The 15,766-nt window shown below is 30.7% G+C and overlaps 1 protein-coding gene across 2 annotated transcripts in view; it reads left to right on the forward strand.

The window, feature by feature from the left end:
* Positions 1–3,392: 3,392 nt before the first annotated feature.
* The window catches only part of LOC118195814 (retinal homeobox protein Rx3-like), a 117,954-nt gene continuing 105,580 nt past the window's right edge, over positions 3,393–15,766 (forward strand). Inside the window, exon 1 of one of the 2 annotated variants that reach the window (XM_085821993.1) lies at positions 3,393–5,495. In XM_085821993.1, the coding sequence (XP_085678119.1) occupies positions 5,207–5,495 (289 nt within the window). In that variant the 5' untranslated portion in view covers positions 3,393–5,206. The remainder of the gene's footprint in view (positions 5,496–15,766) is intronic. The other variant, XM_085821994.1, reaches the window with a different exon arrangement.

Consider the following 15,766-nt stretch of genomic DNA (forward strand, 5'->3'; position numbering starts at 1 on the left):
TTTACCTTTTTATTTTCATAAATTCAAGAAAGCGGCTGACGTTCTCAAAGATATATATAAAGTTTATGTTGCTCATTGCTTAACAGAATGTGTGTGTTAGAATTGATTTAAAAAATTTCGCTCTGGAGACTTTTCACTTGAAGATGACCAACATTCTGGCGATCTTCTTATCGAAGTTAATGATGACAACATTAAAGGCGTAATTGAACAAAATCATCATATAACTGTGCGAGAGGTTGCAAAATGTTAAATGTATCACACATAGTAATCGAAAATAACATACGATGTAAAAGAAAATGAAAAAAAAAAATGATTTTATATAATACTAGCAACAAACTTCTCAAGAATTTTCCTGAAATGCAGAATAATTTCCTTTTCTAGAAGGGTCTTGTACACAGTTTTCTAATGTTTCGTGTATCCTGTATATGTAAACGCAAAATTGGAAGTCCCGAAACTCGTGTCATGAGCTTGATAGCCAAAGAAAATAATCATAAGCTTCACGTCATTCATCGAGGTGTTTCGACGCTAACTCGGAAGCTGTTCGGCAGACAGTCATACTATAATCATCGTTGCCTAAAATTTATCATAAACGACAGCTACAACCGTGACAGATTTTCTTCGTATGCTTGTTAATTTGAATAGGAGCTACAGCAAGAAAAACTATAGCATTGCGAAACTACATGCAACATAAGATTAACGAAAAGTGATGTATCTTAGGAACGAGAACCAATAGAGAGAATTATTAAACCCTAAAGAGCTTTATTAAATAAAGTAAAGCTCTTTAGTGTGCATTAATAAATTAAATAACTTGTCAGATACAACACTGAAAATATGTTTCCTTTTCATATCTGAATATATGTGGGTTTATTTGACGCATTTCAGTAGAGTAAGGAAAAAGTTATGGCCGAATTTTTTCTATCATGCTCTATCATGCTATTTCTATCATGCTCTGTAGCGACAGCGGCGATTCTACAAGTTCTCATAAATTGAACGGCGATAAAATTATTGGTAGTCGAACTGTTCCAGCACATTCCATAGATGCCATCTTGGGGTTGAAATATCAGACACCTCCAGTTCCTAGCGGGGATGAAAGCATCTGTAGAACAGACACCACAGAGACAGCTGTGAATTTCAGTGATGATTTTCCTGAAGATGAACAGCAGAAAGACAGAAACCAGCCCGTGAGATACTTTCGTAATGATGACGAACAGCAACAAAATGTACGAGGTAAAGGTAAACAACTTTTCTATTTCTGTTTTTAAAGAAAGCAAATACAAGGAACTCATTTGTATTCTTCCTGCTGCCCTATACATTATGCAATCTTAATTAAGTTAGAATTTGAAATTTAATTTGAAATAATAAAGACAACAATTTTCAGGAATGTTTTGAAATTGTCCACCTTCTAAAAATATTATTTCATTAAAAGAATTTTGCATTGATGATAATTGAGTTAAAAAGTGATGATCACAACTTGTACGTTAATAGTAATAATTTCCTTTTGACAAATTATTGTTTAGCATTTTAATAACCTATGTTCCGTTTAAATATACATTAGCATGCCATACTAAATTTTTATTTCTATTGTTTTTAAGAATGAACTATATGAAATATAACTATTTTTAAATAAATTAAATTTAATTATTTTAATATTTAATAAATTATCTTGACTAATCAAAGTCTTCGGAGGGATATTTCCATAATTAATAATATCAAACTAAATAAATAGATATAGTAAAAATATTAAAGATACTTTTATTTTATTTACGCACGATTATTATACAATATTTTTATCAGATAATTTTTATTTACAACATTTCTTCTTAAATTTATCAGATTCTAAAATAATCAGATTATTAGAAGATAGGTGTACAGGAAGACATATTTAAAAAAAATACAGCTGATTTAATTAGGTTTCCCAGTATCCGTCTCTTTTCCTGAGCAAAAAAGCAATGAGACAACAAAAAAAGTACAAAGCAATTATATGTTTGATTGTAATATCTATTTCTGTTATGTTTTACAGGCCTATGATTATTATCATGTTATCCTTTTCGCAAAAAAATAATGGTACTATTCGGTTTTGAGGGCCGTAAAAAATCATCAGTTGATGCCAGTGCTGCCAAAAAATAATTGCGGCAACCGTAACGCAAGGAAGGAAGTATAATCGTAAATAACTATCTAAGATTGGTGTTTTAATTTAGATGAAAGGTTAATTTCATATAATACTTTTTTATTATTATAATTTATATAAAAAAGGCTAAACATGACTGAATGGAAGCATAAGAGTAAATAACTAGTTCAGGTCATTATTATAATTTATATAAAAATTGCTAAACATAACGGAATGGATGCCTGCATCGTTATTTTGCTGCCGAGTTATCGTTAAAGCATAATTTCATCTCGTTGGTTGTTCAAACAGAATTTTCTATAATGAATGATGCTTTTCTTTGAAACAATTCTCGATAAAGGGCAGAATCTCCCACTTATGTGTTTGCCGCTTTTTACAAGGGTAAAAACAATTGGATTTTCGTCAATTTTCTTTTACTTTTTAGGTGAAAATAGGTCGATGTGTACATAGATAAAGTCAAGAGTGTGCGCAGTGCCATTTTTGTGCAATTCTGGGATTTTTTTAAAGTGAAAATAGGTCGATAAGTACATGGATACCGAGTATGTGCAATTCTTAAAAACGCGTCAAGCAGTGGATGATTCTGCACTTTACCCAAAATTCTATTGCACACTTTTCGTCATGGGCAATTCCCAAATTGTTAAATCCATAGCATATCAAAAAAGAATTTAAAATCAAAAAAGGATTTAAAAATTAAACTAATATTTCAATGGCGTCTTAAGAAATATAGAACTATATAAACTTACGTAATCCGAAATCAGCGCGTACGCTGGCTTTGGCGCTTTGGCGCATACATTTTCGCTGCAAATTTTTTACAGTCCTCAAAACGGAATAGTACCAAAATAATTTATTAGCGTACATATTTAAATTTATTTCCCCGAACACGTTTTAAGATTATAATTTTCTTCATTACAGTAAAATCTTAAAAACATATTAGTAGTGAAACGTATAGCACAAGAACCCGTTTGGTTCGTAGAGAAAGAAGATAACTCAAATTCTTTTCTTTCAAATATGGCAACCCTAAGCAGCCCAATCTTAGCTCCAATTTCCCCACCTTTTAAACCGTTCTACGCCATTTCATTTAATTACCTCCGTATTAAATCCGACGGGGGGAGGATTTCCACTTACTGTTTTCTGTCTCTCAATGCACGAGATCTCCGCCCCTCCGATTGGACAGTCTTGCGCCTGCTAGACGCAAGCGCCGAGTGAACTATGCTTCCAACAGGCGGATACAGTCTACAAGCTCTCCGGCAATCCGGCCAATCGGAGATCCGGATACAGCTTAGCATTTAAGCGTATACGGGAACGCGGGATCTTGAGTTGGAGTTCAATTTAAGACTCCGAGTTCACACAATCTCTTTTCAAACACGTTGAAATGTGGACGGAATCCAGATATGTGAGGTTGGGAAAATGCATTTTTGAAAACGGTCTCTTAAATTATGTTGATGTTAAAGTAATTTAGTGTTGAATGAAAAGAGGAATCGAAAATTTTTAACACTAAATCAGTAGTTTTGGAAAGAAACGAACTGAAGATCATTCATTTTCCAAATGTATCCATGATCCTTCCGCGACACAGACTCTCTTATTAATACATCAAGCTTAAAATGGTGGATTAAAATGTAGTTAAAAGGATATAAATGAACAATCGATTGTTTTCAAGTGTATCTGCTGTTTCTGCATTGAAAGAAGTCTCTTAGAGAGAAAGTTCAACAAAGAACGCTTACTCCGTTAAATTGCGTTAAATTGGTCGTTTTAAAATTCTTTTAAAATAGTGTCGCAAGGACAGTGAACATCTATGAGGGTTAAAAGTTTCAATGACTTTGTTAAGAATGAAAAGTGTGACAATTTGCGTAATTTTTTCATAAATGTTTGATAATTTATAGATATATTGAACCCTTAATATTCTGCTTGCTATAAGACTAAACTAGATTCATTCTTCAAACGGAAACTCTTGAGAAAAAATTAAATTTACTGTTTCTGATATAAATCTTTGCTAACGAACAATAAATTTTTCAGTTTCTCTAATTAAATATAGGCTTTAGAAAACTTGACTAATAAGAACTGATATTTTAATTGTTTAAAATTATCAGGAAGAAAGAATTGGTCTTTCAACTGGAAAAGGATGAAAAATGAGCTAACAGAATTTAGATCGTATAAGCGTCAAGTGATGCCTGTACGCAGACATTTTTATTGAACGAAGCAGAAGTTATTATTATAGTTATGTCTTAATTTAAGATTGATTTCTTCTAATAATAATGCGCTTCAAGAATAAACAGATTGGAAAGTGTTACTTTTGGAAAGATTGGAAAGTTATACTCCCAGAACTTTACAGTCATGACTGACGAAACTGACTGTTGAGTCATCACAGTAAACACTTATTAACGTTACGACTGTTGTACGTTTCCAAATCGCAAAAATATTCCTTCCTATTAAATAAATTATCTTAAAAGGATTGCAGCAGTATTATAAGATTGTCAAACCATGTTATGTAGAAGAAAAGATGAATAAGTTACGCAATTCTAATAATATTTACAGAGCATTTTATTCTCTGTGACGTTTTCCTCATTCTGCCTCATAATTTTAGAATATTTCAAATAAATCTAGCATCTTTTCATTAAAGATATCCTACTGGCTGTTTCTAAATTCTTTTAATTTCTAAGCTGATTTCTGATCTCAAAAACTTTCGGAAAAAGTTTCTTTTCCGATTTAACTATACATTCTAGATGATGAACTAAAAGGTTTCACGAGTATCATGCGATATTTCTAATTTTAGGAAAATTCTCATATTCTAAGATAAACCTTTTAATGGAAACTTTTCTCAAAATGTTCTTTCTTAATTGATGATCGTGAGATGATATCCAACTGATGGCCATGGCAATAGTTTAATTAACGATTCTTTAGCTACATATATTACTCAAATAATTTCGAAGGGAAGTAATGCATGTGATCTACTGACTTTTTATCGCTCTTATAATCTAAAACGCGGTTATTATTGTTACTGATCTTCTGCAACCACTAAGGTACCGATGAGTTAACAGTGCATTACCAAGAAATTAAGTGACTCGGTATTTGTGCAGTTAGATCATGCTTTGTAGCGACTGCGGCGATTCTACAAGCTCTCATAAATTGAACGGCGACAAAATTCTTGGTAGTCGAACTGTTCCAGCACATTCCATAGATGCCATCTTGGGGTTGAAATATCAGACACATCCAGTTCCTAGCGGGGATGAAAGCATCTGTAGAACAGACACCACAGAGACAGCTGTGAATTTCAGTGATGATTTTGCTGAAGATGAACAGCAGAAAGACAGAAACCAGCCCGTGAGATACTTTCGTAATGATGACGAACAGCAACAAAATGTACGAGGTAAAGGTAAACAACTTTTCTATTTCTATTTTTAAAGATAGCAAATACAAGGAACTCATTTGTATTCTTCCTACTGTCCTATACATTATGCAATCTTAATTAAGTTAGAATTTGGAATTTAATTTGAAATAATAAAGACAACAATTTTCAGGAATGTTTTGAAATTGTCCACCTTCTAAAAATATTATTTCATTAAAAGAATTTTGCATTGATGATAATTGAGTTAAAAAGTGATGATCACAACTTGTACGTTAATAGTAATAATTTCCTTTTGACAAATTATTGTTTAGCATTTTAATAACCTATGTTCCGTTTAAATATACATTAGCATGCCATACTAAATTTTTATTTCTATTGTTTTTAAGAATGAACTATATGAAATATAACTATTTTTAAATAAATTAAATTTAATTATTTTAATATTTAATAAATTATCTTGACTAATCAAAGTCTTCGGAGGGATATTTCCATAATTAATAATATCAAACTAAATAAATAGATATAGTAAAAATATTAAAGATACTTTTATTTTATTTACGCACGATTATTATACAATATTTTTATCAGATAATTTTTATTTACAACATTTCTTCTTAAATTTATCAGATTCTAAAATAATCAGATTATTAGAAGATAGGTGTACAGGAAGACATATTTAAAAAAAATACAGCTGATTTAATTAGGTTTCCCAGTATCCGTCTCTTTTCCTGAGCAAAAAAAGCAATGAGACAACAAAAAAAGTACAAAGCAATTATATGTTTGATTGTAATATCTATTTCTGTTATGTTTTACAGGCCTATGATTATTTCTTAAATAACTGTAAGGTATCTAAGATTTTACAACCCATAAACACACGCGTAATTAATAGCTAACATTGCAAAAAATACTAAGCTATCTAATTCTTATATTTCATTTTAGAAAGTAATTAGAATTTTCTCAAAAATGCCGCTTTTGAATTTAAACATTGCATATATATGTTTATCATATTTTCGAAATCAGTTTTAAGAAATATCTTTATTGTTTAAAATGTTTAATCGAAAATAAATTTTTATTAAAGCTTCTTATGCCCCGAAATGTTTACAAATGAATCTATAATCAGTATAAATTTGTTTTCACCCCAAAATTTCTTATAATTTTAAGAAATTTAAAGGAATATTTACATTTAATTAAATGGTTTTGCATTATATTGTTATCATTTTTGTTTACCTATTTTGATCATATAAGTAATGGTGTTGAGTGCAATGTGCTTAAACAAAAAGATACTGCTTCTAGTTATATATACATGCTGAAAAAATGTTCCACTGTGTATTCTAAATAAATGACAATTAATTTTTTAGAATTAATTAAATTAGAATTCTTTAGTTAAAGATATCACTATATTTTACATTTTTTTATTACAGAAAAAAGCAGTGATATATTTAAGTACTGTAAAAAGATATTTTATTTTATTTAAATAATTTTTTGTTACTTTTTTTCATTTAAAATGGGAGACCTTAAAAAGTGTACAGTGTGAACATTTTGTCTATCTAGTAGAATATATTGGCATTTTTATTTTAGGTAAAAACACTTTTAATCTTAAAAAATTAGAGAGAATAATGTTTTTAAATTCTTGGATTTATGTTTTTGACTTTATTTTTCTCGTTTTACTGTTATACGTTGTTTAGAAAGAAAAGTGTTATTTAATAATTATAGTAATATATAATTAGCAGGTCCCTTAAATAGTATAACTGACTAAATTGTTAAAATCGCCTAACATATTAGTACATTTTATCCAATTCGTAATGCGCAACTTGAGATATTTTACGCTTAAGATATTTCCTTTTCTAATATTATTTGTGAAGATATTGATCATGTGAACAGCAGTTTTTTATTCAATGCATTTACAATTAAACGTTTAATTGTATAACAGGGTCAAATTAAGGCACTAAGTCTTTATTATTGAAAACGTATAAGTAACGGATCTAATAATATTACTTAGTAATTTACAAGATTGCTTCTTCCGTAAATGTTTTGCTTTTACAGAAGAAACAGTCTTGGAGCAAATAACGGAATAACAAAGGAATTCTTGCCGAAATAGCATTATCTATTTACTAACTTCTGTTTATATGGGGTAAGAAGAAATAAAACTATATCCGATTTTAAAAATTGCCAATTTGTACTAACATTTATTTATATTCGGATATGTCGAAACTAAGCATATGTCAAAATTAGCTTTTTTCTTTTTTTCCCTCTCTTTCTTTCTCTCTCTCTCTCACTGTGGGAACTGTGATAGCCCTAGCGAAATAAAGCTACAAAAACAAAATCAAACTACACATAGACTACGCACCTATGCACACTTACAGACTAAACACAAACTACACACACCAAAATTACATTCTTAATAAATCTTGAAATTATTTTTCAAAGAATCATTTAGTTTTTAATATCAATCAGTTTTCTTTCTGACTTCTAACTTTTGACAGATGTCTTTCAAACTCTCATGCACATTAAAAGATTAATTAGTGTATCTTATATATATATATATATTGTATATATATATATATATATATATACTCTAAAGAATAGTAATTTAATTTTGTTTTAACATTTCCATGTTAGAATTTCTCCTTAATTTGCGCTTAGTCAGTTTGGTAACATTTACTAGCGGAGAAAGTTAGACCTTCAAATTTTCGGAACAGAATTTTTATTTAATTGTCGTTCCGATCTTTACTTTGTGATTTATTATTATATATGTGTGTGGGGGGGGGCTATTTTACTAAATATTGTTTAAATAGTAGCTTTACGTATCAATAAACGAAACGACAAGCATTTGTTGTTATTAAAAATTTATGAATTCATTTTCTTGGATGTCCATTGATATCTAAATTGAAATTCGAGGTGGTTGCTATGTTACGGACTAAATTAAATCATTGTTTTTCTGTGTGCAAAATTTTCCGTCCTCCGTGTTTTCACTACTAAGAAACAAACGTGCAGAAAAATTTCATTTTTATGTATTACTAGAATTTACACAATATCGCATTTGAATGCATTTAAAATAGGCATTTATACTGATCTAATATACAGTAATAAAGTTGTTTTCTTAATTCAGCCTGACAAGCATAAGGTCCCGTACGTCTGATTCAGATCAAAATCTTTGTAATTTTGCAGTTTAGGAAACATGATCAACTTACTTTTAAAATTTCGCAATTAATAGGATACATAAATAAAATTATTGCAATACGTAAATAAAATAAATTTTCAATTAAATTAACATTTTGCAGTTTGCCATTTGTTTAAAAGTTTTACCGTTGATATTATGAACTTGATAACATATATTTTTTGGAAGGCCTGTTGATTTTCGGCAGCCTTTTGCTGGCTGTAAAGGTTACTGGAAAATGCATTGTTTAAAGCGAAAAATGCATCTTAACCAAAACCTATTGCTTGTATTACTAAAACGTTTTATATATGAATTAGGAAGTATTCCAATAGATATACCCACCGACGTTTTGGTTCCGTTTCTATTCTGAGAAATAACTTTGAATACCAAATACATTTTGACAACTTTTGAACTAGTTTAAGTTAACTTTTCCATTATTAATGTTTGGAAAGAGCATGATGATGATCACAAACACGTTCATGAGTACATAGAGCTCAAGGTCGGAAAGCATATTTTTAACACTTTTTACCATATTATTTTCACATCTTTTTTAATTAAAAAATTTTTAAAAAACACATGACCATAATCATATAATTTTTATAGAATGCATAGCTCAAAGAATGAGCATGATGATGATCACAAACAGGTTCATGAGTACATAGAGCTCAAGGTCAGAAAGCATCTTTTTTAACATTTTTTATCATATTATTTTCCCATTTTTTTAAAAATTTTTAAAGTTTAAGTAAACGTGTTGAACGCTAATCGCAAACTCTTCGAGATGTTACTATGCAATCCGAATTTTGCAATTCTCAGTTTTTATTTATTTATATATTATTAATTAATTTAGCTGGTATGTGCTGTTATTGATCAAATGTTGTAAAGTCTAAGTAATAAAAATTAACTGAAATCATGTGTTTGGGACTTATCGCACTTGTCTGACAGTAAGAAGAACACGAATTTCATCGTGGCAAGGAGAGCAAGATTTCGCCCGTCGTTGGCAAGAGACTTGAGCACCATACTGATAGTACGACTTTGCTCAGTTCCGCCCCCAAATTTTATGGAGATCACCCGGGAGGACGAGTCCAAGTGTATTCCCCCTCCCTCTTACCCTACCATCAGCATCTCGATAGGGCTTTCGGCTCAACGCATATTTAGAGTACTCCCATGCCGCACGGGCACTATACAGTTACAAATATTCATGCCTTCTCCGGGATTCGAAGTCATTCGGCACGACAGTCAGCATCGCTAACCACTATCCCGCTTGGGCGGCATTGAAATCGTAGCCATCAATACAGAATTTTTTGAAACAATCATTTGCAGTGGTCAGAGAAAATTCATCGCGATCCATAAAACTTTATTTTAAGAAACTTCGAGCTATGACTATGCAGGTAAAGACTAATTCCCGAGGAGTATTTCTTTGAAAGCATGACAATGGGCTATGCATTCTAAATGAATTAATAACTCGTCTTCCGAAATTAATTCTTTGCATTAGGTCAGCAGAGGCTATATAAGGTAACGTTGATGTTTGTCGAGTAAGGGATATTGCAATTATTGTCAGCTATTTATTGCTAAGAAAAATATAATTTTAAATTAATTATAATCTTACTCATTAGATTTGGCATTTGTGGATTAATTTATTCCCTTAGCTGAAATATTGCGTAAAAAGCACACATTTGACAGAAAATTAAACAAGCATAAAAATAAGAAACTCAGGGAAAGAATATAGAATCTCTTCAAAGGTTTTATTTATTTGCTCATCAAGATCTTATTTATTTGCTGGTTAGTAATCGTGAACTAGTATTTAGATGTATTTATACATCCGTATGTATACAGTCCGAAAATTCCTATTTATCAAGAAACAAAATAAAATACAAGTATACCTTATCCTTTGTATTTGAGATGAAGTTTTCAAGAGAAATCAAGACTCATACGATTTGAAGCAATCTTTAATTAATTTAGATAACTTTATATGTGTTAATCAAACGTTTTCAATCGAAAAACATCGAAATTTTACGTAGAAATGAATATTATTTTGAATCGTTCCTTTTTTACACTACTAAATAATGTGTGGAAAATTAAGGTGAGATTCTGCAGATGGGCTATAGGTTCACGATGGTTGTATTTACTTTATAAAAGAAAAGCATCTAAAACAACTCTTTTAAGAGATAAAACTGCTATTAACTAGTTAGCTGATGAATACAAAATATAATAATACTGATTAATAGCCTTTTTCCTTATCTGATACATCAGGTACCGAAATGAGTTTTCATGTTGTAAACAAAAAGCGTTAGTCCGATCGTTATTGAATCAAATATGTTTGTTTGTTCATTAATTTTCCTATAGCTTTCGTTTACACATGACCATAATCTTCTAATTTTTACAGAATGCATAGCTCAAAGAATGAGCATGATGATGATCACAAACATGTTCATAAGTACATAGAGCTCATAACAGCCCATGCTTTTGCAGACTTTAGGCATTTCGGAATAAATTTTAAAATTAAATAAGATTTTATGACTGAAGATAAGGTTGCTATCGATGGGCCTGCTCCATCTTTGAGCCACCTCCATTATTTTCTAATTATTTGATGTTAGGCGCTATCTGTTGACGTTTTAGACTAATATATGAAGCTTGGAAACCGCCTTCTTGATTGGAAGTCGAACCATGCTCAAACAAGGTTGCTTTACAAGAAATAGAATTTTTGTAATTTTCTTCTAATTTATCTATGTAAAGAAAATATAGATATAAGTGAGACGTTAATAGTGTTTTAGTTGTTACTGATAATATTTAAAACTGTGTTCAATCAGCGTTATTTGACTGTTATTTGGCAGCGTTGTTTGTTTTATTATAACTAAAATCACGGATGTATTACATACCGACTGCTAGTTGCCTTCAATGAGCCAGCCTGCGTTGCTATGAATGGGATGGTGGCCCAACCATGGAAACCATACCGAGGCTAATATTTTGTAACTTTTTCAAGATGAAGAATAAAATGTGTCTATATCTGCTTTAGTAAAAAGCTATCGTGAGTAATTAAATCTTTAATTAGATAATGATCTCATTTTCTTTATTATAAAAATAATTAAAAGCCATTAATCTAATTTTACTCTAAACCGCATTATCCCTAATTCGCGTGCAAAATTAATATTTTATTGAAATTATCGTAATGATTTTCATTACGTTTTGCCTATTTGCGGTTTTAAAATTGTATCTGCACAATAAATAGAATAAGGAACATGCATAGTGTAGGAATTAAATCAGAAAATTAACGAGTTCAACGATAAGACAGCGTAATTCTTACTGTTGTTCTCATCTAGAACTTTTAACAATGCACACTTGTTAGAGATATTAAAACAGTTTGGTCAACAGAAGCCAGACATTAAATTTATGATATAGGATACATATTTATTTATTGATAGCAGTTTTATGCTTTCTTGTCGTACATCTCTGATTTTGATGTTAGTTAACCTTATAAAATCGGGGCCGCAGCTGCGAAAAAACGACTTCAAACTTCTAAACTGGGAAAGACAGTTAAACGCTAAACTTTCATAGCTTTCAAAAAGTAGGCCTATCAGTTTCAACGAGGATTCATGGTTTCGCGTTATCTGTTGTTGATGACTTCAAGGAAAACATGATTTAATGTCTATATTGTAAGGTGTGAGTTCATGAGAAGAGTGCTGGTGTAGAAAGGGACAGGGAAAAGTGGAGGGAACACCAGGTATTCGCCGTTAACCAAGCAGGTATTGTCCCCTACCACTGCTTACCTTTCTTGAGTTACCCTTCCAGGATCGAGTGAGGCATGCTCGTACGCACGTGCACGTCTGGTACAGGTAGCATCGCCTTGGTTCTTTGCCGCATGTGGGCAACCGCGCATCTCGTCCGATGTCTTTGGCGTTCGTTGGATCTTTAAATGAAAATACATAAAAAGTACATGCTAAGCGCTCACAGGCGCGGTAATTTGAAGTATAATACAAGGGTTTCAGATGCTTGTTGCATACATTATACTTGAAACTTTTTTTTTTTTGGTTTTCTATACACAGTTCATTGTCCTTTTATATATTTGACATACATGGAATATATTAATTGCAGAGTATATAATACATAATGCATAGTACAATACATTACATAGTACACTTTACTGTTCTAGTCTTTATAATCGCTGCTATTTTAAAATATGCTATGTTCCTAAGGGATGAAAGGTGCTATTTAGAGAGGGTGCAAATTACTTTGAGCTTTACATTTTGCACTTTGGTATGCTATTTAGTTGGTTTTTACCAGACTTGGAATTGTGAACGTTTTTCGGAAAACTAGAAACAAATTGTAACGTAAGGACCTGTCCTCGAGTTGATAGGTACGCCTTTATTTTTATTAATTTATTTTTTGTGCTCCTGTTTTGCACAGCGAATCTCAAATATGAGAAAAGTCTGTGAAAAATGCAACTGAACTCATCAAGGACAAATAACTGATGCAGTAATTTGTGTAAGATTTATAGCCTAATATTAATAGTAGGCTTAATAATTATTTTATGCTATTTGAAAGTTGTCAAATTATGGTTATTGTTCTTTTTATACTAGCCTAACTATAGTTACCTTCGAATTCTCATTTTCATTGAACTCTTTCCAATGAACGAAATTCAATATTATTTCATAGATTCTCTTATTAGGCGTATTTTACGACTATAAAGACTAAACTAAATACCAATTCCCGATTCTTTGTGAATAACGTTGAGCTATCAGTATGTTTCAACGTATTTTCAGTAGCCTGTGTAAGTTTCTAACCAGTATTTTATATTTACGAATGCTCAAAATAGTTTTAAACATTTTATTGACTTGTATTAAGACGATACTGTATTAAAAAAGAAATAACTACTGCCGCATTCATAGAAACTCCCCGGCTCAATTAAGGCGACCGGTTAATAATTACAGTAACATGAAGTATTAATATTTATCCTTGCTATTACTTATCCTTTTTAATTCGTCTCAATTTGTCTAAAGAACAGCTTGATATGACTCAAAATTTAATTCTCATCATATTCTGGATAACATGCAACATATTTCCGCAAATTTTTAGAATTAATGATAAGATTTTCTGGTAATAAAAGTAAGCAGCTTTATCATAATTTTTATATCATTTGTTATTTTTATCATAATTTTATAGCATTTTTTTAGCCCAAAGAAGCGTTAGCCCGTAAAGGCTATTAATCTCCAAACGGGATTTTGCATTGAATCACTATAAAAGTCCGAATCACTTTTCAAATTGTTGCCACCAAATATTATCGTCCTGTATTATATTTAAAGAAATTAAATAATGAAGAATTTGCATGAATGTATGAATGTTTTTCGGCTTATGAAAAAACATCGGTACCTAGAGCCACCAAATTTTGAATAACGTAGTCCTCCACCGAAAATAGAAACCTGGAAGTCCAAATTTTGAATTTGTTTTACTGTGTATTTCATATTTTGTAAAATTTTAAAGAATTTTTGATTAACGAAATGATTTCAAAACGAGCAGTGGCAACACTGTGTCGAAAAGAAAACATTTTTATCTTTAGCACGCGACTGTCTATCGGAAATTGTAAAGAGAGGCTGTTTTTAAATACTTTTAGCCCAAAGAAACATTAACCCAAATGCTCTCGAAGTATACATATGTAAGTGAAAAAGCGCCACTTTGGGCGTAATATAACATTTGAAACATTTTTGTACATTTTGAACATTTTTGTACCCCTTTAAAGCACTTTTTGTATTTTTTTATGTCAATATATAACATCCGCTGGTTTCAGGCACCTGTTTTCCGAATATTTCTCAGAACCGGATTTAAGAATGAGGGATACGAGCAAAGGCGTTAAAAGTGATTGAATGCTAAATATGTTCAAAATTAATAAGTTGTTTTCCTGGGCTAGTAGTATATTAAGAGCGCCAGAGATGCGTAGTGCGTATAAGTGCCTTTGTCCAGTACTCTATTAGATAGTAACTATTAATGACCCGCATTATCACGATTGCTACCACGATTTTCTCAGTTTTCAATTTCCCTTCTTATGTGCTGTTACTTGTTTCTGTACAAAATGGTTGAACAAAGGGATATTTTCAACATTCTGTTATCACAATTCAAAATAAAATTAATATTTCCATTATGAAATAAAATTACACTTGAAACAAATTTTTGTCATACTTCGAAATTGGCGAACAATTGCTAACAGGCCCGGTAAATTATATTGCAATTCATTATTTTATACAAAGCGTTTCAATTATATTAATTAATGACAATTACTCATTTAATAAGGTGATTGATTAATTAATGACAATTAATCAATTAATAACTTAATTAATTAATTTAATTAATAACACTTAATCGATTAATAACGTGAGTAATTGATTAATAACAGGAAAGGTGTAAAGTATTTAAAATAAATATTTAAGGTTTTTATAAAAATCTATACTACTGTATAAATTTAACTTCAAAACAAAGCAGTGCATTGGCGGGTGGTTTACAGTTAAACGAAAGAATACTGAAAAACCCTTTATGGCAAAATTTATGTACAGGAAAGTTAAAGTTGCTTGATAAATCAAAAGTTGCTTAATATATCCAATAACCCTCCTTCTTTAGCTCCAGAAAGAATATCTCCACTTTGGTAAATTAAGGATTTCACTGTTATCTTTGTTCTTTTACAGAACCTCTCTTAAGATTCAGATGCTGACCACAGGTAGCCCTCTTTTTTTCTAGTGGGAAACATTTCTGATGTCTATACACTTCCACCTCTAGTTATCAATTAATGCATTTTGGGGTACAGAAATTTTATCCAAACATAGCCTAATTAGTATTTAGAGCTGATTTCATGTGCTTCTTTATTTCTTGTGATACTTTTATTTGTTGAACTGTAGGTGATTTTTTTTATCTAATCATTTTGCATATCGTGCCTCGGATGACATGATAGTCAGTAAAGCAGGTTGCCAGATTCAAATCCGTAAAAGATAAAATATTTGAAAGTATATATAAAGGCATGGCAACATAAGAGCATTTAAAACCTGCCCTGCTGATTTTTCGTTTACCTAATGCCCCATTGCCACATATCATCACTTTAAGTATTTTAGTGAACTCGTTTTTTTTTTTTTTTTTTTTTTTTTTTTTTTTTTTTTTTTTTTTT

This window comes from Stegodyphus dumicola, chromosome 8, assembly GCF_044657685.1.
Source record: "Stegodyphus dumicola isolate Sdum_Otavi_A_Nest chromosome 8, ASM4465768v1".
Taxonomy (NCBI): domain Eukaryota; kingdom Metazoa; phylum Arthropoda; class Arachnida; order Araneae; family Eresidae; genus Stegodyphus; species Stegodyphus dumicola.